This window comes from Hipposideros armiger, unplaced genomic scaffold (assembly GCF_001890085.2).
Source record: "Hipposideros armiger isolate ML-2016 unplaced genomic scaffold, ASM189008v1 scaffold_739, whole genome shotgun sequence".
NCBI lineage: Eukaryota > Metazoa > Chordata > Mammalia > Chiroptera > Hipposideridae > Hipposideros > Hipposideros armiger.
The window spans coordinates 128544-150203 of NW_017732089.1; the positions used below are offsets into that span (position 1 = coordinate 128544).

A 21660-nucleotide genomic window follows, 5' to 3' on the forward strand; every position below is an offset into this window, starting at 1 on the left:
CCCAGGGAGCACCTGGAGGGAGGTCAGTGAGAGCTTGGTCCCTCCCTTTCAGGTGGGCAGGGTCCCTGAGCCTTGGTCACCCCACCCCCCACCACCACTCTCTTTCTGCACCCTCTTATCACCAGCCGGAAGGACAAAAAGAGCAGGTCACCCTCAAGCCAATGAGCAAACATTCACCCTCAAGCCAATGAACAAACATTTGCTTACCCTCTAGCCTTTGACCCTGTTAGTCACCACAGAGTCTCTTTTCCCTTAGCCTCTATAACCCCATTCTCCTGCATTTCTTTCTGCTTCTTACATGTTCCTTTTGGTCTCCTTTGCAGATTCACTCTAGTTCCCCTATTAATCTTTTAAACTGGGGTTTTCCCTAATATTTTGTTCTTGACTTTCTCTCGTCTTTACATCATCGATTGACCCAATCATATACACGCATGCTTTCATCTACCATCTAATAGGCTGCCCTTGACATGTGTTCTCCAGCCAGAGCTAGCTCCTGAGCTCCAGGGTTAAGTTTTCAATTGCCTGCAAAATGTTTACACCTGCATGCCCCAAGGTCAAGCCCAATGTCATTGTCTTCCTACCCAAACTTAGTCCTGCTTTTGTATTTACTGTCTCCATTAATGTTAATAACCAGCAGGACCAGAGAGCTGGGAGTCACGGTCATTATTTCATGTCTCCTTATTTCTATGCTCCGAACACACAATGCACACATGCTCGCATGTGCACATACACACACATACAAGCGCAAGTGTGTACACTAAATCTAATTAGTCAAGAAGTCTTAATAACTTTTCTGCACTGTCCAATATAGTAACTACTAGCCATATAGAGCTATTGAACACCTGAAATGTAACTACTCCAATATGAGATCTACTGTAACTATAAAATACACAGTAGATTTTTTAAGACAATACAAAAAAAGTAAAACAGCTCAGAAATTTTTATATTGCTTACATGCCGAAATTATATTTTGGATAATTTAGGTTAAATAAAATATATTATTAAAATTAATTTTACCTGTTGCTTTTTTACTTTTTTTATGTGGCTACTAGATGTCTCTCAATTATATATGTGGCTTGCATTTAAGACCCATTGCATTTCTACTGAACATTGCTGTTCCACATAGCTCTCATTTGTTCCTTCCTAGCCTTTCTCACTATCACCATCTTAATTCAGGCCCTAGTTTCTTACCAGGTGCCAAAATTTAACCCTTCTCTAATCCACTCTGCATACCCACTCTGCATACCGTGGCCACAAGGATCTATCTAACATGTAAAGATGACTATGTCACTTTCTGACTTAAACCCTTTCAGTGACACTCTACCACTCTCAGATAAGGTCTACATACTTCATATGGCATACCAGGCTTTTTCCCACATGCATGCTAGGTTAGGGAACCTCAGAACTATTGGCTCTTCTTTCTTACCTCTACATTGTTACTTTCCTTGCTAGAAATTTCCCATTATCTACAATTTCATTAACTCCTCACTTCCTTGAAGACGGGGCTCTTTTCTTCTCATTCCCATCCCCCACAGTCCTGCCTGGTATCATAGATATCTACTTACCACTCTGTATCTGATCAAGATTCTGAGCTCCCTGGTTAGCAGCGCCTATCCTATGAGAGGCCTCAATCACTGTTGACTAGAATGCCCAGGCCCACCCAGCTCTAATTCAGGAGGCTTGATCCTTCATTCTCAGAGACACTTCAGCTCTTCTGGAAACTGAGACAGAGGAGAAAAGCGATTGCCTGGTGGGACTCCCATTCGATCTCTCTTCTTTTCCAAAGACCCCTCCCGGTCAACTAGAAGTATCGAGAGGACAAACTCTCCATTCTGCATCATCCACTCCTCATTTCACCCCATTATCTTGCTCTGCCCTTGTAGACAAACTGTAGGTCCCCCTTAGTGGCCTTCAGGAGTGGGGAAGGGGAGTCATGCTAAATCAGAGCAGCCTTCTCACTCAGAATGAAGGGGCTGGAGCAAGACAGGATCTGCTGTGGTGTGAAAGGGGGCAGCCCAGCCAGAGTGAGTTGAATGTATTTTGGGTGTCCTGTCCCCCTCCTCTCCCTCCAGTCTCCCTTTACTCCTGCCTTCCCTTTAGACCCTAGTAACCTGGGAGGAGGAGCAGCTGGTCTGTGTGCAGAAAGGGGAGGTGCCCAACCGAGGCTGGAGGCACTGGCTGGAGGGAGAGACGTTATACCTGGTAAGCTGGGTGAGGGCTGGTAAATGAGCGTGTCTGGGAGAGAGGTCTCCAGTGAGGTTTCATCCCCCCGCCCCCTTCTCTAAGGAAAGGAAACAAAAGCACTGGGAGGAGTGGAGAGAGGAAAAAATACAGTGGCCAAGGTGAGCCCTGGCTACAAGTCAAATTAATGTCCATGAATCACAGCCAGAAAGATGGAGACTTTGCCATTCCATATTCCCTGACCTGGCAACTTTCCTTCCTCTGGGGTGAAAAGTTGAGGGCCTGGAACAATGATACAGTTCCCCATACATCAAATGCCCTAGTTGATGTATCCTGAAGGATTAAGTGGAGGTCAAGGACCTTGACAAAGGAGCTCCAGCTGACAAGAACCTTCTTTTTCCTCATCATTCCTACTCTATTCCCAGGAGCTGACTGCGAGGGATGCAGTGTGTGAGCAGGTCTTCAGGAAGGTCAAGTAGCCGGAGAGGAGCTGCGAGTCCCTCCAGACAGCACCAGTCCCCAGGCTCCTCCTGCTTGTATCCCTCAAACCCAGGTTGTCCCAGGTCAGCAGTTCCTTCCTCAGGCCACTTTATCCTCCCTCTGGGTCCCTCCTCAGCCCTCCCCATGTTAATCTATAACTTGTAGCCCCCAAGACCAAAGTCCTTTCTTTCTTACACTCCACTGCCCAATAGTGACCTCATATCAAGTTCAAGGTCTGGCCTTCAGGATGAAAGAAACAGGCAAACGGGTACGGGCCCTTGAGAATAACTGATGTTAACTCTCTTTAGTTCATTTGGCCTCTTATATTCCATCTAAGAAAGAACTAAGCTTTGAGTATTCGGGGGTTAATGATAACTCTGTCCTCGTGGACCTTTTGGAAAACTGTGACTGGGGTTCAAGAATTTAAACAGGAGCTACTCGTACAGTATTTTTGTCCACTTCCTTGTCCTTATTTTGGAGACAGTCTCATATGCTCAACAGAACCAGGCCTAAGGCACGCCCTCCCCCCCCCCACCACCCACAGAGCTGTTTACCAACATCTGAATGCATCCTGGCTATCTTATATTTTCATTCTACTTGTTGGAGAAGAAGAAGGGGACTGGGTGAGACCTTTGTCCAGTGCTGGGGGAGGTTGGGAAGCTTCTAAATAGTGACCTGGCCTCCATGTCTGCTTTGAGACAGACAAGCAGCAAGAAGGCCAGAAAAGACTGAAAAGGGAAGCAGATGGAGGATACAATGCCAAGGGCTAGAAAGAGGCAGGGCATGGGGGTGTGAAGGCAACAGTAGGAAGAAGACCAATAGGCCTGGCCTTAGGGGTCCTCCGTTTAAAGGCCAGCAAGGCTAGGGACAGAGGATAAAGGGGAGAACTGAGGACAGCAAGGCCCCTCCCTTTGGGTCCTCTGAATTATTGCCCAGGAAAACAGCCCAGAAGGATAGGGCCTGTTCAGGGTCAGGGCCAGCTCCAGCCTCTGGCACCTCCCTACCTCCAGCTGCCTTGGTTCTTTCAGAATAAAAGTACTGCGGGGCAAGAGTCAGAGAAAAGAGGATTCAGTGTGGGGTGAGGACAGAGCGTGGCTGGGATGGGAAGGGAGGATTGTTGGAAAGTCCCTGGCCTGTGCTCATTAGATGAACATTCCTGCCCCCTCTTCCAGCAGAGTCTAGGGCCCCTAAACATTCAGGGCAGTCACTGGGGCTCTGGCCAAGAAGAACTAGGCTTGTAACATTCACCCTGCCACACGCCCTGGAACGCACTTGGAAAAGAACAAGAAAATAGCTCATAGTGGAACTGAATAGCTTATTCCCTGCTCAGCCTCTCTGCAGATAACCCCAGCAGACTGGGGAGTGGAGAGCCCTCCTCTCAGCAAAGCTGCCCAGCAGAAGCTCCGAGGGCTGCTGGGTCCTACCTTGTCCCTTTTCAAGGTACACAGAAGCTGAAGGACAATGCTCCAGGTGTATTTACCCATCGCCTAAGTTACCAGGTCAACACACTGTCCCAGCCACCCTGAGTTCACAGTGCATGTCCAAGCCTCCCCCCACAGGACTGTCCTCTGTGCTCTTAATGTCAGTTCAGTGTCCCTCACTGGAGTCTTGCCAGAGGGCCCTGACCCAGAAGTTTGGAGGCCTCCATTGTGACTGTGAAGTCCAAGTTAAAATGGCCTCAACCCGTCAAAACTCCTGTGACATGAGCATCCAAACCATCTGCAGGTCCACTGCAGGTCCACTTCCTCCACTCGACCCCAACCTTCCAGGAGCCAGAGTCCAACAAGAGGCCTGAAGACCCCCAAACGAACACAAGCAACTAGAGGAGGACTAAGCAACTTAGGTATCTGCAAGGGGTTGGGAGCCTGGACCTACTGAGACTGTAGAGAACTTGGGCTGCTGTTTGTCCTATGGGCAGCAGGGGACGCTGCTCACTGCAGTGGGAATGAGAGATCCCTCCTCTGCCACCTCTTGGATATTCCATTCCCCACTAGACAGACAGAAAGACAGACACACACTCACACACACACTCTCTCTCTCTCTCTCTCTCTCTCTCTCTCTCTCTCTCTCTCTCTCTCTCTCTTCCCAACCTGCATACTCACCCTGACAAGACCCTTATCCTCATTCAAATCAGGCTGCTCCATTCATCCTCATATGACAAAGATGGTCACCAGGGACACCAACATATGAGTGAAGAAGACTGGAGGAGTCAACGGCAGTAGATGGATGTGTGAATCCCACCCCAGCCCTTTCAGGGGTACACAAAGCTGTGGATCCCAAGAATGACTGATTTTTTTTTTTTAACCAGAGTCTTAGACCTTAGAGAATTGATCAGGAATCCAAGATGTTTTTGGTCTCAGCCTTACCCTTTTATTCTTATATTACTCTGAGGAAGGCCAGCTGATGTGTCATGAAGACACTCAAGTGTCCTATAAAGAGGGTCATGTGTCAAGAAACTGAGGCCTCCTGCCCACAGCCGTGTGAGCAAGCCATCTTGGAAGCAGACCCTCCAGCCCCAGTCAAACCTTCAGATGACAGAAGCCTTGACCAACACCTTGATTGAAGCCTTGTGAGAGACCCTGAGCTAAAACCACCCTCAGCTGTTTCTACAATAGATTCCCAACACTCAGAAACTGTGTGAAATCATACATTTGTTGTTTTAACCTGCTAAGTGTGCAAATGATTTATTATATAACAACAGAAAACTAACACATTCTCAACCTTGAATTTCATCACAAGTGACCCACATCCTAGCACTATAGCCTCAATTTTTGCCAAGCTGGTAAAAGATGAGAGGTGTGTGACTTTGGGCAGTAAAAACCTGACCAGCCACAAAATGGTATGGCTCTACACTCAATGTCATAGGTCCTTCCATCCCACCTAAGCTCAGACTCCATCTTGAGCATCCAGCAGCAGGGGCCCACATCTCAGTATCTACCCCTCCAGAAGTCTGAAGAAAGTGAAGTTCAAAAATAGGCAGGTGTCCCCTTTACTTCCTCCTTTCCTGAGAAAGCTGCAGGAACACTTTCCTGGTCTGGACCGCCACACCCCACACCCCTCCCATGGGGGGTTCCCTGTACAAGACAGCGGGTGGCAGCACCAACAGGAACTTCAAAAATAAAAGCAAAATAAAAATCCAAACTCTGAAAATGTGTTTATGGACTTCCTGCACTCACACCCATGGACTTCCTCTGCTTTCTCTCCATCCTCCCATCAGAACTTTGAAGACTGTCCGCTCTCCCAGCTTCTGCCCTTTGTCCTTTCTCAGTTAACGAGAAACAAAATTCAATGGACCTAAAAGCAGGCTCAGAAGGTGTAAGTAAGAACTGGAGAGGAAGGAGAGAGTTGAGACAGTGGGACATCAATTTGTCTTCAGACATAAGCTCCCCAAGGTTGAAAGGATCTTGTCTGGCCTAAGCTCATATCCAAGGACAAAAAGCTCTTCCCCATTAATCACAAGAGTTAAAGATGCCACTGGAGTCAGGTCCTGGCCTCATCTTCAGGATTCATGGCCTCATCCTTTCAATCTTGCCTGGCTTAGAAGGGGCCATCTGGTCACAATTATCATTTTAAATACATTTATTTTCTAATTATTAAAGTGATTTAATAATATTACAGAAATTTCACTAATCAGAGATATTTTATAAATCTCACATAGCCCTGTGCTCTAAGACAGTCACAGCTATTTTAGTTTGTTCTTGCGTTTTCTATTTTTGCAAACATAGTGTACTTACAATTTTGTAGCTTTTTTCATTTATTTCCTCTATTTGCTCCTTTTACCTATATTTGGGGACCCACACATAGAACAGAGGTGGTCTTGGCTCTTTAGAGGCTCACATTTAGCTAACGGAAAGGGGAACAAAACAGATGATTGAAGGTCTAGAAATAACCAGCCCCGAGTTTGCCGGGGACTGAACCAGTTTTAGAATTGAAATCCCCATTTCCCAAGAAACCCCTCAGTCCCACACAAACCAGGATGATTGCTAATAGGTCACCCTTTTAGAAACAAGTCCCTCCAGGAACGACCGAGTGGCGCGCTGGTTAGGAGTTGGCTTGGGACGCCAGCTCTGAGCAGCAGGGTGCCGGTTCGGATCCCACATGAGAGCCAGTGACACTGCACCCTCTGCAGCTAAGATGGTGAGCAACAGCTCAACCTGGAGCTGGGCTGCCGTTGAGTCACCGGCAATGGTGTAGGCTGCAGTGGGGCCGACCGGCAGTGGGCATGAGCTTTCGTGAGCTGCCGTGAGCTGCCATGAGCGGCCATCCAACGGCTGGTGCCAGCCGACTCATCCAGGAAGAGCTCAATGATAATACCAACATGGGCCAGTGAAGCGACATCCTCCACAACTAGACAGAAGAACAAAAGGACAGCAACTCGTCTGTTCCCCTTCCCCGATTCCCCAACGCTGTTCCCCTCCCTCAATTCCCCAATAAAATCTTTAAAAAAAAAAAGAAAAGGAACAAGTCCCTCCGAATTAGACCAGTCTAGAGTTCAGAATTCTATTTTGATTGATATATTGGCCTTTAGCTATACCTCTTTGCCTTTTAAAAAAAGTTTTTTCCAGTGATCACTCTAGGGCAGCTGTTCTCAAACTTTATACCCTTAAAAATTATTGAGAACCCCAAAGAGCTTTTGTTTATGTATGTTATAACTATTCATATTCACTATATCAAAAATTAAAACAGAAAATTTTAAAACAAGGATACATAAGCACATGCTCCTTTGGTCCACTCATGAGAGAAAGGAAAAGAAAACAACAAATAACATCTTAGTATTGTTATGAAAATAGTTTTGGCCTCATAACCCCCCTGGAAGGACCTCAGGGGCTCCCACAGCTCCCAAGACCACAAGTAGAAAACCACTACTCTGGAGAGAACTGTATACCTCATTTTTGAGTCTTAGATTTAATATTGTACAAAGAAACCTGGTAATGATATGAGTCCCCCCTCCATCCTTTATGTTACAGTTTTCATGTATATTATATCTACATGTTATAAACCCTGCAATACAATGTTACAATTTTTGCTTTAAACAGACATATGTATTTTAAAGACATTAAGATGAAATAGATTTTATATATTTTTTTTAAAGATTTTTATTGGGGAATTGGGGGGATGGGAACAGTGCTGGGGAATTGGGGGAAGGGGGACAGACAAGTTGCTGTCATTTTTGTTCTTCAATCTAGTTGTGGAGGATGTTGCTTCACTGGCCCAAGTTGGCACCGTCATTGCGCTCTTCCCTGGTGAGGCAGATCAGTCGCCGGCTTCTGGACGGCCGCTCACTGCGGCTGCTGGCCGCTCACGTTGGCTGCTGGCCGCTCACGTTGGCTGCTGGCCGCTCACGTTGGCTGCTGGCCGCTCACGTTGGCTGCTGGCAACACACGGTAGCCCATGGCAACCCACTGCCGCAGGGGCTGCAGCCTACGCCGTCGCCGGCAACTCAAGGCAGCCCAGCTCCAGGTTGAGCTGTTGTTCAGCATCTTAGCTGTAGAGGGCAGTGTCACTGGCCCTCATATGTGGGATCCGAACCGGGGCCCTCTAGCGTCCCAAGCGAGTTCTTAACCATCGCGCCACTCGGCCGGCCAATAGATTTTATATTTACCTACAAATTGACCATTTCTCTTTATCCATTCTGTGGCTCTGTTGTTCCATCTGGATTCCTTTCCCTCAGCCTCAAGAACTTTAGCATCTCTCATAGTGCAGGTCTGCTGATGACAAATTCTTTAAGTTTTATTTTTTGGATCCAAAGATTGTTTTATTTCATCTTCATTCTTAAAGAATATTTTCACTGAAAAAGCAACTCTAAGTTGACTCTTTTTTTTTTCTTTCAGCATTTTAAAGACGTCGTTCCATTGCCTTCTGGTGTGTATTGTTTTTGAGGACGAAGTAGTGACATTGAAAATGTTGTTCTGTGTTTGTGGTGTGTTCTTTTTCTCTGGATGCTTTTAACATTTTCTTTTTATCTTTGGTTTTCAACAGTGTGACTATGATATGCCTAGGTGTGCTTTTTTGTTCATTTTCAATTCTGCTTTGAATTTACTGAGTTTCTTGAACCTGAAGATAGATGCTTTTCTCAAAAGCTGGGAAACTTCCAGCCATTATGCCTTTTAATACTTTTTCTGCCTCATTCTCTCCTTTCCTTCTGGGACTCTAAAAACACATATATATTAGGGTTTTTTATATTGTCCCATAGGTCCCTGAGTTTCTGCTCATCTAAAAAAAAATTTCCTCTGTTCTTCAGATTGGATAATTTTTATGTAACTATCTTCAAACTCACAGACTCTTTCCTCTGCCACCTCCATTCTTCTATTAAGCCCCTCCAATGATTTGTTTTTAATTCATATAGTACATCTTTCAGTTGTAGAATTTACATTTGGTTCTTTCTTCTTTTTTTTTTTAAGATTTTATTGGGGAATTGGGGGAGGGGATCAGTGTTGGGGGGTTGGGGAAGGGGACCAGCCAAGTTGTTGTTCTTCAGTCTTAGTTGTGGAGGGCGCCAGTCGCCATCTGGCTTCCCGTCGGCAGCTCGTGGCCTCTAAGCTCAATGGGTTGTGTTCAATTTTAACTGTGGGTGAGCGTAGCCACCATCCCATGTGGGAGTCCAACCAGCAGCCTTGTTGTTAAGAGCGCACACTCTATCCACTGAGCCATCCGGGTGGCAGCTCAGCTCAAGATGCTGAATTCAGTCTTAGTTGCGGATGGGCATAGCCCACCATCGAACAGGCAATCTTGTTGTTATACCAGCTGAGCCATCCTGCCACCTGTTGGCAGCTCAGCGACAGCTCAGCTCAGGCACAATGTCACTGGCCCATGTGGGAATCAATCCGGCAGCCCTGTTAGTCAGAGCTCGCGCTCTTAAGCCAACTGTTAACCAACTGAGGCACTCAGCTGGCCCATTTGGTTTGTTTTTACAGTCTCTATTTCTCTGTTTATGTTCCTATCTGTTTTCTTTAATATAAGCATGTTTTTTCTTTACATCTTTGTGTGCTAAAATCCTTGGGTACTGAATGCAACATCTGTGTCATCTTGGGGGGCGGGCTCTGTTGTTGTTTCTCTTGAGCATGGTTTGTGTTTTCCTGTTTCTTTATATTCAGAGTAATTTTGGATGGTATCTTGGACACAATGATTGATACATTATGAAGACTATGGATTCTGTGATGTTTCTTCAAAGAGTATTGCCTCTTTTTGTTTTCAAGCAGGCAGTTAACTGCCCCAAACTGCAAACTGTCTTGAAATGAGCAATAGCTCAAATTTAAGTTATGTTCTTTTTTTTTTTTTAAAGATTTTTATTGGGGAATTGGGGGATGGGAACAGTGCTGGGGAATTGGGGGAAGGGGAACAGACAAGTTGCTGTCGTTTTTTTGTTCTTCAGTCTAGTTGTGGAGGATGTTGCTTCACTGGCCCAAGTTGACAACATCATTGCGCTCTTCCCGGGCGAGGCAGATCAGTCGTCAGCTTCTGGACGGCCGCTCACTGCGGCTGCTGGCCACTCACGCTGCTGCTGGCTACACACGGTAGCCCATGGCAACCCCCTGTCACTTGCTGGCGATTGGACAGCTGCTCACAGCGGCTCACAGCAGCTCATGAAAGCTCACACCCTCTGCTGGTCAACCCCACTGCAGCCCACACGGTTGCCAGCAATTCACAGCAGCCCAGCTCCAGGTCAAGCTGTTGTTCACCATCTTAGCTGTAGAGGGCGCAGCGTCACTGGCCCTCATGTGGGATCCGAACTGGCGCTCTGCTGCTCAGAGCTGGCGTCCCAAGCCAACTCTTAACCAACGCGCCACTTGGCCAGCCCAGAAGTGTACCATTTTTAAGTACATTTTGTATCTTTAGGTTTTTTACTCTGTTATCAGATAGCTGTGTTACAACCATATGTGTTTTCTTGCCCTGTGTGAGGTTGGAGGCGGGGATGGGGAGTATTGTACAGAAGAATGGGAAAAGGGAAAAGTCAGGTCCCAAAAAATGGTAAGCAGTACTAAGTACTTTTTACTTAGCAAAGTGACAGTGGGGCTGGATGAAGGAGAATTAGAGGGTTAGCGTAGGGGAGAAGAAGGGAAGAAGCCAACAAAGAGCCTTTCTACCCATATATTCAAGATTCAACCACACACATTTCATGATCCTATATATGGGTTAGGTTCCACATTAGCCATCAGTGAGGCTAAGCCCAGTAGCCACAGTCCTGCCTTAATGGAGCCTATGAGCTGGCCTAGTGGATTATCTGGGAGTGCCCCTAAGGGTTCCCAAAGAGTCTCTTGAAAGAATTGTGGACCAAGAGCACTGGAGAGGGTGAGGGGCCATTTTCAGCATATGGCAAACTTTGTGACCCATAGAATGGGGAGAGACAGGGTAAGTAAAACTGTTTGACAAAGCTACCACAAGTTATGACTCTGAGCCCCAGAAGTGTGCAGAACTTCTAGACGGGCTACAGTCCATGCCCAGGATGTGACCCTGTGACCACCAGTGGTATAGATTCACCCCACACTGGCCTGCCGCCCCACTCTCTTTCAGATCAGTCGGGGGTGCTGGTCTGAGCTGGCTCTATGGGCAGCAGGGCTCCCCACTGGCGGCCTCCTGTTCTGGGGAGCAGGCTGCTGCTGACTTTCCACATATTTTGAGGACAAAACCTCTGGCCTCCACTTCCTGGTCCCCTACCAAGCCATGGGTGTGTCTCTCCTGGGGGTTCAAGGGAGCCCCCAGCCATGGCCCCTGGTATCTGCCTAAAGAAGCTTGAGTTTGGGCCTGACCCCCACCCAGCACCAACCTGACCCTCCTTCCAGGGGTTGAACAGCTTCCAGGGGTTGTGGGCAGGATTCAAAAGACTCCTAAGTGGGGGTCCCAGCCATGCTTGGTGAAGAGGGAGAGGGATAAGAGAAGCTCAACTTCAACTGAAGAGAAGCTTCAATTTCTACAAGAGGCAGGCTGGTAACATAAATGAGCGCAAAGGTCAGGGAGGGTGAGGTATGGCCAATTAAAGGTGACAGCCATAACTCACAAGGACCCATCCTACTCTTTACTATTTTGTAAATACTACAGAAGAGTCAAGAATCAGTGCCCTCCCACCCCTGTCTGAGGGCCTGACTGGTTTCGAAGATGTTTTTCCCCTTCAGTTGTAGTAGGTGAATTATTCCCGAGTCAGACAGCAGGTGGCGCTCCACCCATATAATTAGAAAAAGGGAACAGAGGCGAGTTACTTAACTCATTTCCAGTAACTGCTCCCTCCTCCCCCACAGGGCCTTCATCAGCCCCACCTCCTTTTTTCTGGCCTGGGCCAAGTCCTCTCGGAGGTCCCAGATGTCCGGTTCCAGATGCCTGATCTCAGAGCCGGGAACTATCTCTGGGGAAGCCCCTACTCCACAAGCTGCCCAGGCAAGATGTGAGTGTGCCCTTGGAAAGACCTGGAGGAGAAGAAAAGGGTGGAAAGAGGGAAGATGGGCCCCAGGGCCATATGTACACACACACACACACACACACACACACACACACACACACACACACACACACAAACACTGGAATNGGTGGAAAGAGGGAAGATGGGCCCCAGGGCCATATGTACACACACACACACACACACACACACACACACACACACACACACACACACACAAACACACTTAAGCAGAGGGGAACTGGAATTTGCATAGCCTTTAACAGCCTTTCCTGGGGGTGGTCAGGTTCAATGCTCTGAGCCAGGAAACTAACATACGTAACTGCCCCTCATTTGTACCACCATTGCTCCTTCAGATCCCAGGATGAGGTTGGGATCTGCTGAAGCAGAAAGCATGCCCCCCTGTTTGGATGAGACTGTCTAGGGAGATAAACAATGGTGGAAAATTCACCATGGAGCTCAGGCTGCCTAAGAGGCTGAAGAAACGGGTGGGAAAGGTCAATGACGGAGCAGACAGAGGTGCCCGGCCTCGAAGGCTGAGGCCGCAGCTTCCAAAGCCTTTGCCAGGCCTCTCAGTCCCTTAGCATTGCCTGCCCCCACTCCTCATGACCCTAAGCACTCAGGCCACAGCTGTGTGTCCTCATCTTGTCCTCACCCACTTACAGGTGGTGGCTGCTTCTCTGGGGAGTCCTCCAGGCTTGCCCCACACAGGGCTCTGTGCGCTTGGCCCAGCAGCTACCCCAGCACCTGACATCGCCTGGGTACCCAGAGCCATACCTCAAAGGCCAAGAGAGCACCACTGTCATTGAGGCTCCACAGGGCTTTGCTGTGAAGCTCGTATTCCAGGACTTCGACCTGGAGCCATCCCAGGACTGCGAGCGGGACTCTGTCACAGTGAGCTGGGGTAGGGGTCCTGGAGGGACTCCGGGGAGGGGGTCTCCAGGCCTAGCGCCCAGGGGCAGTGGGAGGTGGCCAAGCCCTGAATCTCAGAGGATGAATGACAGCCCAAGTCAGGGGAACAGGCCAGCTTACCAGGGAGGAGAGGGTCTGTCCGGCGCCTCCACCAGCGGTCCTGTCCCTGCCCATGCTACCATCTCGGCCCCAAAGGGATTCACAAATACTGTGAAACCCTAACATAAAGAGCAAGGGCTCACACATCAGTCATTAAAAATACATCACCAAGCATTTTTGAGTGCCTGCTCTGTCAGGGCAGGAAACTGGGTATGCGTAATAACAAGATTCAGTGACTGTTCAAGTTTACCTCAGAGGAGCTATCACAAACTTCTTATTCAGAATAAGGACACTTTAAAAACAGTACTTTATGTTATCTTTTGACTTAAATGTTATTTGTATCAAAATAATACATGCACATAGCTTTTTTAAAAAAAATCAGTACTATAAGGTTTATAATGAAAAACAGTAGTCTCCAGCCTACTCCCCAACCCCACCCTACTACCCTGTGGCAATTATTTACAATTCATGTAGCTTTTATTTTCATGTATCAATAACATGTTTATCCTGGGTTTTGTTTTGTTTTTACATGTTATCTATTAACTTCCAACTATAAAAGATAAGGACTAGCTTTATCTCTCTTAGACCTACACCACCCACATTTCCCCTCCGCCATCCTCCCAGTTTCCCTATACTATGATTTTTAACTAAATCTATAGTCATTATGTACATCATTATGACTTTAAAATATTCACATCAGCGCACATGGTGTACAATAATTATAGTTTCTTTCTTTAGCTTTTGGGTTTCCCAGGAGTCAATATTACATGGAGTTCTTTGGAGTTTTTTGTTTGTTTTTGTTCTGATCTTTGGTTTGCTTAGTTGTCTCTGTAACTAATCTTCCCAAGCTCTTCACCAAGAGAGTAAATCTCTAGACATATTCAAGTACAAATCTCAATCTCTAAGCCCTCCTTTTTTTTTTTAAGATTTTTATTGGGGAATTGGGGGGATGGGAACAGTGCTGGGGACTTGGGGGAAGGGGAACAGACAAGTTGCTGTCGTTTTGTTCTTCAGTCTCGTTGTGGAGGACGTTGCTTCACTGGCCCAAGTTGACACTGTCATTGCGCTCTTCCCAGGCGAGGCAGATCAGTCGCCAGCTTCTGGACGGCCGCTCACGCTGGCTGCTGGCTATACACGGTAGCCCATGGCAACCCACTGCCACAGGGGCTGCAGCCTACTGTCGCCGGCAACTCACGGCAGCCCAGCTCCAGGTTGAGCTGTTGTTCAGCATCTTAGCTGTGGAGTGCAGTGTCACTGGCCCTCATATGTGGGATCCGAACCGGGGCCCTCTGGTGTCCCAAGCCAGTTCTTAACCATCGCGCCACTCGGCCGGCCCTCTAAGCCCTCCTTTTTATTGGTGACATCCCACCTGAAAATCTCTTGATGATTTATTTCTTCAGTCTGAATTCTTTGCTTTCTAAGCCTCCACACTGTCTGGGAATTCCCTTCTCCCTCATTCTGGGTATTTCCTTCACCTGTCTTGTATTGGAACTGGATCCCATCATTCTCTCACGTGGTTTACTCCCTCATTTTGGAGAAAGGAACAGTTTCTCATCCAGAAAGGGTATGTGGTAGTAAATTTTAGAGGATCTCACATAACCCTAAATGTCTTAGTTCTACCCTCACAGTTGATGGCTAGTCATTTTCTCTCCGAATTTTGATGACGTTGATTTCTAGCTCTAGTGTTGTAAAATCTGATACCATTGTGATTTCTGACCCCTAGTTTTTTCTCTCTCGAGCGTCTAGAATATTTTCCTTATTACCAGTATTCTGAATTTTTATCTTGATGTGGGTCATTTTTCACTCATTGTACAGGGTTCTTTTAATCTAGAGACTCTTTTAAACTAGTCCTTCGCTTCTGGGAATGTTTTTCTATTATTTTTTAGAATAATTTTCAGATGTCTACTCTCTTTATTTTCTCTTTCTGGAACTCCAATAATTTAGCTGTTGTATATTCTGGACTGATTCTCTAGTTTTGTTATTCATTCTGTTGTGTTTTTCATCTCTTTGTCTTTTTCTTCCACTTTCTGGGAGATTTCCTCATTTTAAATACCAAATTTAATGTTTTTCTCTGTTAATATATTTTCTTAATGTCTAAAGTCTCATTCTTATTTTCTAAATGTGCCTTTTTACAGAACATTGTTCTTGTTTCATAGACAATACCTACTCTTTTCCCTCTAATGGGATTATTTTTAAATGTTTCTTCCCTTCCCTATATTATCTCTACTCCGTCCAAGTTCCTTTTTACTCTTCATTTGTTTTGGTATCTGCTTTTCATGTTAGAGACTCTCCTACAACGTCTGATAATCCTTGGCTGTCCATTCATATTTAAGAGTGAAGTACTAGAATGGTATTGGATGCTCTGTGTAGATAGCTTAAATGTGTGAAAGGACAGATTTGGTTTGAAAATAGGGTTATCCACAAGGCCCTAGATGTGCTATTGGGACCCTCCCAAAGGTCAGCATGCAGAAGTATTTTGGGGGAGGGGGACAATCATCAGCCTCAGAGAGGAATCCTCTGGGTCTCCTGCTCAGAGTTGCCAACATTCTGGTAAACAAGCAGAAAAAAAGTATCTCGCTGTTCGATATGTAGATTTTCACCTAAAACCTCTGTTTTTAGTTCTGGCCTTCACCTCTTCTGTCAAGTGTGCCAGGGGATCCCAAGTCCAGGGCTCTGGCTCATGCTCAGTTCTCCTGCCATGGTGAGTCAGAGGAAGTTACCTGGATGCACAGCGTGGTCAAAGAGACCTACAGTTCTGAAGTTTCCCCTCTTAGGCTTTCTGTCAGCCCTTCCCTCATCCCCACCCTCAGAGGCTCCTGGTTACCCCAATTTCTGAAACTTTCCAGGGTTCTGTGATAAGAACCTGTTAGCTTTATGTTGGCTTCCACCTTTGCAGACACAGGTTCCCACTTGTCTGTCTCCATTCCACTTTCCATAATGTTGCTGATATCTCTCATCTACTCTCACCTTCTCTCACTGTTTATCCTTGATCCTGTACACCATTTTATCCCTTTGCTGTCATATTAGTGGGGTTTGAGGTGGGAGAGGAGATAAATGCATGTATTTGCTTCAGATTTAACCAGACAAGACAATCCTTTATTCGATTCAGCCTGTGTCTGTTGACCACCTAACATGAGCCCTGTTCTTCTTAGTCATCGACAATTTTAATCCCAGCCTGACTCTTCCCTCGTCATTGAGCAAGTCCAGGCTCAGGAATAGGATTCTTTCTTCCTCTCTGCTGCCAGAGCAAGTCACACACACACACACACACACACACACACACACCTTGAATGCGGAATGCAACACACTGTAGTCAGGTTTATGTTTTACTTGTCAGTATCCTCAGCCAGACTGTGGGCTGCTCAGTAACAGAACCATGTCTTGTTCATGTCTGTATCCCCAGCACCTAGCATAGTGTCTTACACATAGAACATAATAACTGTCGAAGAAATAAATGAAAAAAAAATGAATGAAATCCAAGCTTGCCATGTGTGTAGGACACACAACAGAGCGAATTTTGAGCGATCAGGTATTTAGTATCATCTCCACCACTGTTCTTCATGCACAAACTGGAGAGCTGCCATAGGACGTGATGTCCTGACTGCAAGAGGCTTCACAGACCATTTTACAAGAGAGGAAACTAATATCTGGGCCGGTTAAGCAACAGCTCATGTCACTCAGGGAGTTAAGAGCAAAGTCTGGAATTTAACAGAAGCATTAGGACACTCGGTCATGTGTTCATTTTACTCTGCTAGTTAGTCTCCTAAATGATTCTATTTAGCCAAAAATTCATGAAGATGGGTAAAAAGAAAACCGCAGATTTTGACAACCACATAGATCAGTAAAGGTCAATTTTTGAGAGCAAAATGCTTCCCTCTCAAGAGGTAGACCTCTTAAATGTGGGGCTTAAATTTGCTGATGTCCTGAGGAAAAGAGCAAGGCATTTGGGGTGATCGAGAAATTCCCTTCATGCCAACTTTTACCCAGTTAATGTGATCACTATGAGATGGGCTGAATGGAGTCTTGAAGGAATTTGAGACATAGGGAGAATGAGGGAATAAAGAGCCAGCAAGAACCCAGGATGGAAATCAATGTGAAAATCAGAAATAAAACGAACTGAGCAGGGAGCTGTGTGCCCAGAATAGAGATTTCACATGAATTGTGGGCCAGGGGAATTCCTTCCAAGGTGTCCTTCCTTGGGTCCGGGAACCCACAGGAAGGAATTTGAGCAGGGGGGTGAGGCAGTCAGAAGGGGTTTGAAACAGAAACAACCTCTTAAAGGACATATAACTTAAGTAACAATAGCCAGCATATCCAGACTGTGTACATGTGTCCTTAGATTCCCACACCTTGTGGGGGCTTCATTTACAGTTTGTGGGGAAAGAGGAGGGACATTCCAAAAGGAAAGGCCAGGAACACCAGGATCTCAGTCTTTGCTGAGGGTCTTATTGCTTCACAGATGTTGGCCCACAGGAAGTTACTCAAAGAAGTGGAAGGTGATGGGGGTGGAGGAAGATGGATGAAAGGGACTTATGTCTCTATTTTCATTGATTCAAAGCTGTTTTGCTATAGGCACCATGTTGAACATCAGGAGCTCAGTGGTCAGCAAAATAGATGTATTTCCTGCCTTCTTAGAACTTACAATTGGGGGGGGGGGACCCTGGGATTCCCAAGAAGCTTCCTTTGTTATTACTTTATTTTTAATTACAATTGACATATAGTATTATATTAGTTTCATGTATACAATATATTGATTTGCATTTGTATACCTTACAAAGTGATTACCACAATAAGTCTAGTAAGCATTTGTTACTATAGTTATTATGATGATGTTGACTATTCACAAAGAGCTTCTTGAAAAAGGTAAAGATGGTGTGTTTTATGAGATAATTATAGTAGGCTAAAGAAATATGCTAGATATCTGGCCATGTCTGAAAGAAACTTGGAAGTCAATAATGGAACAGGAAGCTACTTGAACAGGGTTCTACAGGGTACGATTTCTTAGCCCCAGACCTATTAGATGGTGCTGGAGTCCAGCCCATGACATGACCCTGTGGCCACCTGTGATGCAAATTCACCCCACACCTGCCTGCCCCCCTCCCGTCCCCTTTCAGATCACAGCCAGTGGGATGGATCCAAGCCGGTTTTGTGGCCAGCAGGACTCCCCTCTGGGCAGCCCCCCAGGTCAGAGGGAATTTGTGTCCTCAGGGGGCAGTTTGCAGCTGACCTTCTATGCACCCGCCTCCTCTGAGGACAAGACCACCCACCTCTACAAGGGCTTCCTGGCCCTCTACCAAGCAGTGAGTAAGTGTCCATCCTCGGGGTGCACCCTTTGCCATAACCATGGCTCCAGTATCTTGAAGCAACAAGCAGAAGCTTGAATGACTGCTGAGGCTGGAGGCTCGGAGACACCTGGGCCCATCCCATCCCTGCCCCCTCCTGGAGCCCGCACAATTGCTCAGCTCCAGCAGTTGTTTCCATGCCAATTTGCTGGCCCAGTGCTAGCATATCATCTCATTTTTCAAGAGAACCCAAAAATCCAGATTTTAAATGAAATTCTAGATGTTCAAATGGTTACTCAGAACTTTTGAAAGATAATACATTCACATGATAAAAATGTCAAAAAAAAAAATATATATATATATGGTAAAAAGTAAGTCTTCCTCTGATCTCTGGCCCTTAGTCCCTGGCTACCTCATCCAGAAACAACCTTGTTCTCTATTTCCTATGTATCCTTCCAAAGACATTCTATGCCATTCAAGTATAAAGTGTGTGTGTGTGTGTTGCATAATATTTACAATGTTTTAACCTTAGCATTTTTCACTCAATGATATATCTTAAAGATCATCCTGTATACGTATGTTTAGCATTGCCTAATTCTTTTTAATGACCATATAATATTCCTTTGATTGATACATCGTAATATACGTATTTAACAACCCTGGACTGATTGATATTTTGCTGCCACAAATGGTACTGCTATGGATATCTTTGTATATACATCTTGGAGCATGTATATGAGGGTAAATTCTTAGAAATTGAAATGCTAGGTGAAAAGAACTTTTACAGTTTTAATTTTGATATTGCTAAATTTTCCTCCAAAGCCGTTTTGCTAATTTACACTCCCACTAATCATGTACAAAAATGACTGTTTTCCCATATCCTACTTATCACAGTTATTTTCAAACTTTTTTAGCATTGACAATCTGATCAGTGGAAAATAATTCAAATTAAAAAAAAAAAAAAAGACTGTGTAGGTCAAACTAAATATGACCATGGGCCAGAATCAGTCCCTGGGTTGCCAGCTTGCAATTCTGTTCTAGGTCCAAATGACCACTCTTTTCCTATAGGTCTGAACCATAGTCATTTCATCAGCCAGGTTAATGGGAACTCTGAGGCCACACACACACCTGGAGACAACCCCTACAAGATCCAGAACCACTGCCAAGAGCCCTATTATCAGGCAGTGCCTGCAGGTAAGTCCCCATGTGCTGGAGAACCAGCTTCTATCTGCTTTATTCCCACCAAGAGGCCTGCGGCCCTCTGGGCACCTACTCTTTTAGCTCCACCTCCAATTCTGATATTTGTTTGCCTCCCCTCATTTCACTCCTCAGAGACATTCACCTGCACAGCCCAAGGCCCCCGGAAAGAGACACAGGACAGGAAAGAGGTTCCTCACTGTGTACCTGGTAAGTAGTGACCTGTCAGTGCTGTAACTATGGCCGCTTCCCAAACAAGCCTCAGCTGTACACAGGGCCTGTGGAGCGGGACACAGCGGGTTAAAGGAAAACCTCCGAACAGAAAGGGGCAGATAAAGCAGAAGAGAGGAAGAGGAGGGGAGCAAAGAAGCCCAGAATAGGAGAGGCAAGAAGCTTGTCCCTTATTCAGAATCAAAGGATAACTGTAAAAGCAAAAGCATGAAGGAAGTTAATCAGATGGGAAAGCGAAGGAGGAAGAGGAGCAGAGAGTTGAAATGAGAGAAAATTCTCTCTTGGTATATGGTATGCTTTAAGAACACACAGACAGGGCCGGCCGAGTGGCGCGATGGTTAAGAGCTGGCTTGGGACGCCAGAGGGCCCCGGTTCGGATCCCACATATGAGGGCCAGTGACACTGCCCTCCACAGCTAAGATGCTGAACAACAGCTCAACCTGGAGCTGGGCTGCCATCAGTTGGCGGCAATGGCGTAGGCTGCAGCCCCTGTGGCAGTGGGTTGCCATGGGCTACCGTGTGTAGCCAGCAGCCAGCGTGTGTAGCCAGCAGCCAGCGTGTGTAGCCAGCAGCCAGCGTGAGCGGCCAGCAGCCGCAGTGAGCGGCCGTCCAGAAGCCGGCGACTGATCTGCCTCCCCTGGGAAGAGCGCAATGATGGTGGCAACTTGGGCCAGTGAAGCAACGCCCTCCACAACTAGACTGAAGAACAAAATGACAGCAACTTGTCTGTTCCTCTTCCCCCTAATTCCCCAATAAAAATCTTTAAAAAAAAAAAAAAGAATACACAGACAGGCTCTCTGTCCCCAAAATATCTCCCTACTTAGATGCCACAGAGCCAGAAAGTCCACCATTTTTAAAAAAAATTTTCACTGAGATAAAGTTCACATAGCATAAAATTCACAATTTTAAGTGTACAATTCAGTAATTTTTAATGTATTCACAATTCTGTGCAACCATTAACACTAATTTCAGAACATTTTCATCACCCCAAAAGGAAACCCAGTGCCTTCAACTCTCCCCTCCCCCATCCCCTGGTAATCACTAATCTGCTTTCTGTCTTTATGGATTTGCCTGTTCTGGACATTTCATTATCAATGGAATCATACAATATGTGGCCTTTTGTGTCTGGCTTCTTTCATTTAGCATAATGGCTTCAAGGTCTATCCACTGTAGCAGATATCAGTACTTAATTTCTTTCATAGCTGAATAGAATTCCACTGGATACACCACATTTTCTTTATTCATTCATCAATTGATGAATATTTTTGTTTCCACTTTTTGCCTTTTATGGATAATGCTGCTATGAACATTTGTGTACAAGTTTCTGTTTGAACATATGTTTTGAGTTCTCTTGGGAATGGAATTGCTGGATCATAGCAGATGTTTAACTTTTTGAGGAATTGCCAAACTGTTTTCCACAATGATTGTACCATTTTAAGTTCCGAACAGCAGCATATGATGGTTCAAGTCTACCATGTTTTAAACCCATTTTTTGAGTGAAAGCATTGCCTTTCTAACCTAATCTGCATAAATCTCTCAGACTTTACTCCTGATCCACAGAATGCTCTAGGGACAGCCTGAAGTAGGCTTTGGAGTGGGTTAGAGGGCATATTGTATGGGAGATGTTAAAAGTGAAGAAATGACACAGAAAACAGAGGCAAGAGGCACTGAAGGCAAACTCTGCTTGCTGCATGATTTTGGACAGGGATGGTCCCGCCAAGAGTCTAAAAAAGTGACTTAAAATGGCTGAGGCAGGGCCGGCCGACTGGCACGATGGTTAAGAACTGGCTTGGGAAGCCAGAGGGCCCCGGTTCGGATCCCACATATGAGGGCCAGTGACACTGCCCTCTACAGCTAAGATGCTGAACAACAGCTCAACCTGGAGCTGGG

The 21660-nt window shown here is 45.9% G+C and overlaps 2 protein-coding genes across 4 annotated transcripts in view; both read left to right on the top strand.

Moving 5' to 3' along the window:
- Positions 1-3109, top strand: part of RBP5 (retinol binding protein 5) — a 4131-nt gene extending 1022 nt beyond the window's left edge. The window contains exons 2-4 of the mRNA XM_019627664.1: positions 1884-1890; positions 2101-2202; positions 2607-3109. Of these exons, the coding sequence (XP_019483209.1) occupies positions 1884-1890; positions 2101-2202; positions 2607-2660 (163 nt within the window). The 3' untranslated portion in view covers positions 2661-3109. The remainder of the gene's footprint in view (positions 1-1883; positions 1891-2100; positions 2203-2606) is intronic.
- Positions 3110-11910: 8801 nt separating this feature from the next.
- Positions 11911-21660, top strand: part of C1RL (complement C1r subcomponent like) — a 12419-nt gene continuing 2669 nt past the window's right edge. The window contains exons 1-5 of one of the 3 annotated variants that reach the window (XM_019627652.1): positions 11913-12037; positions 12715-12943; positions 18175-18364; positions 19411-19536; positions 19675-19749. In XM_019627652.1, the coding sequence (XP_019483197.1) occupies positions 11970-12037; positions 12715-12943; positions 18175-18364; positions 19411-19536; positions 19675-19749 (688 nt within the window). In that variant the 5' untranslated portion in view covers positions 11913-11969. Of the gene's footprint in view, positions 12038-12714; positions 12954-18174; positions 18365-19410; positions 19537-19674; positions 19750-21660 lie in introns of all 3 variants that reach the window. The other 2 variants (XM_019627654.1, XM_019627653.1) reach the window with 2 other exon arrangements.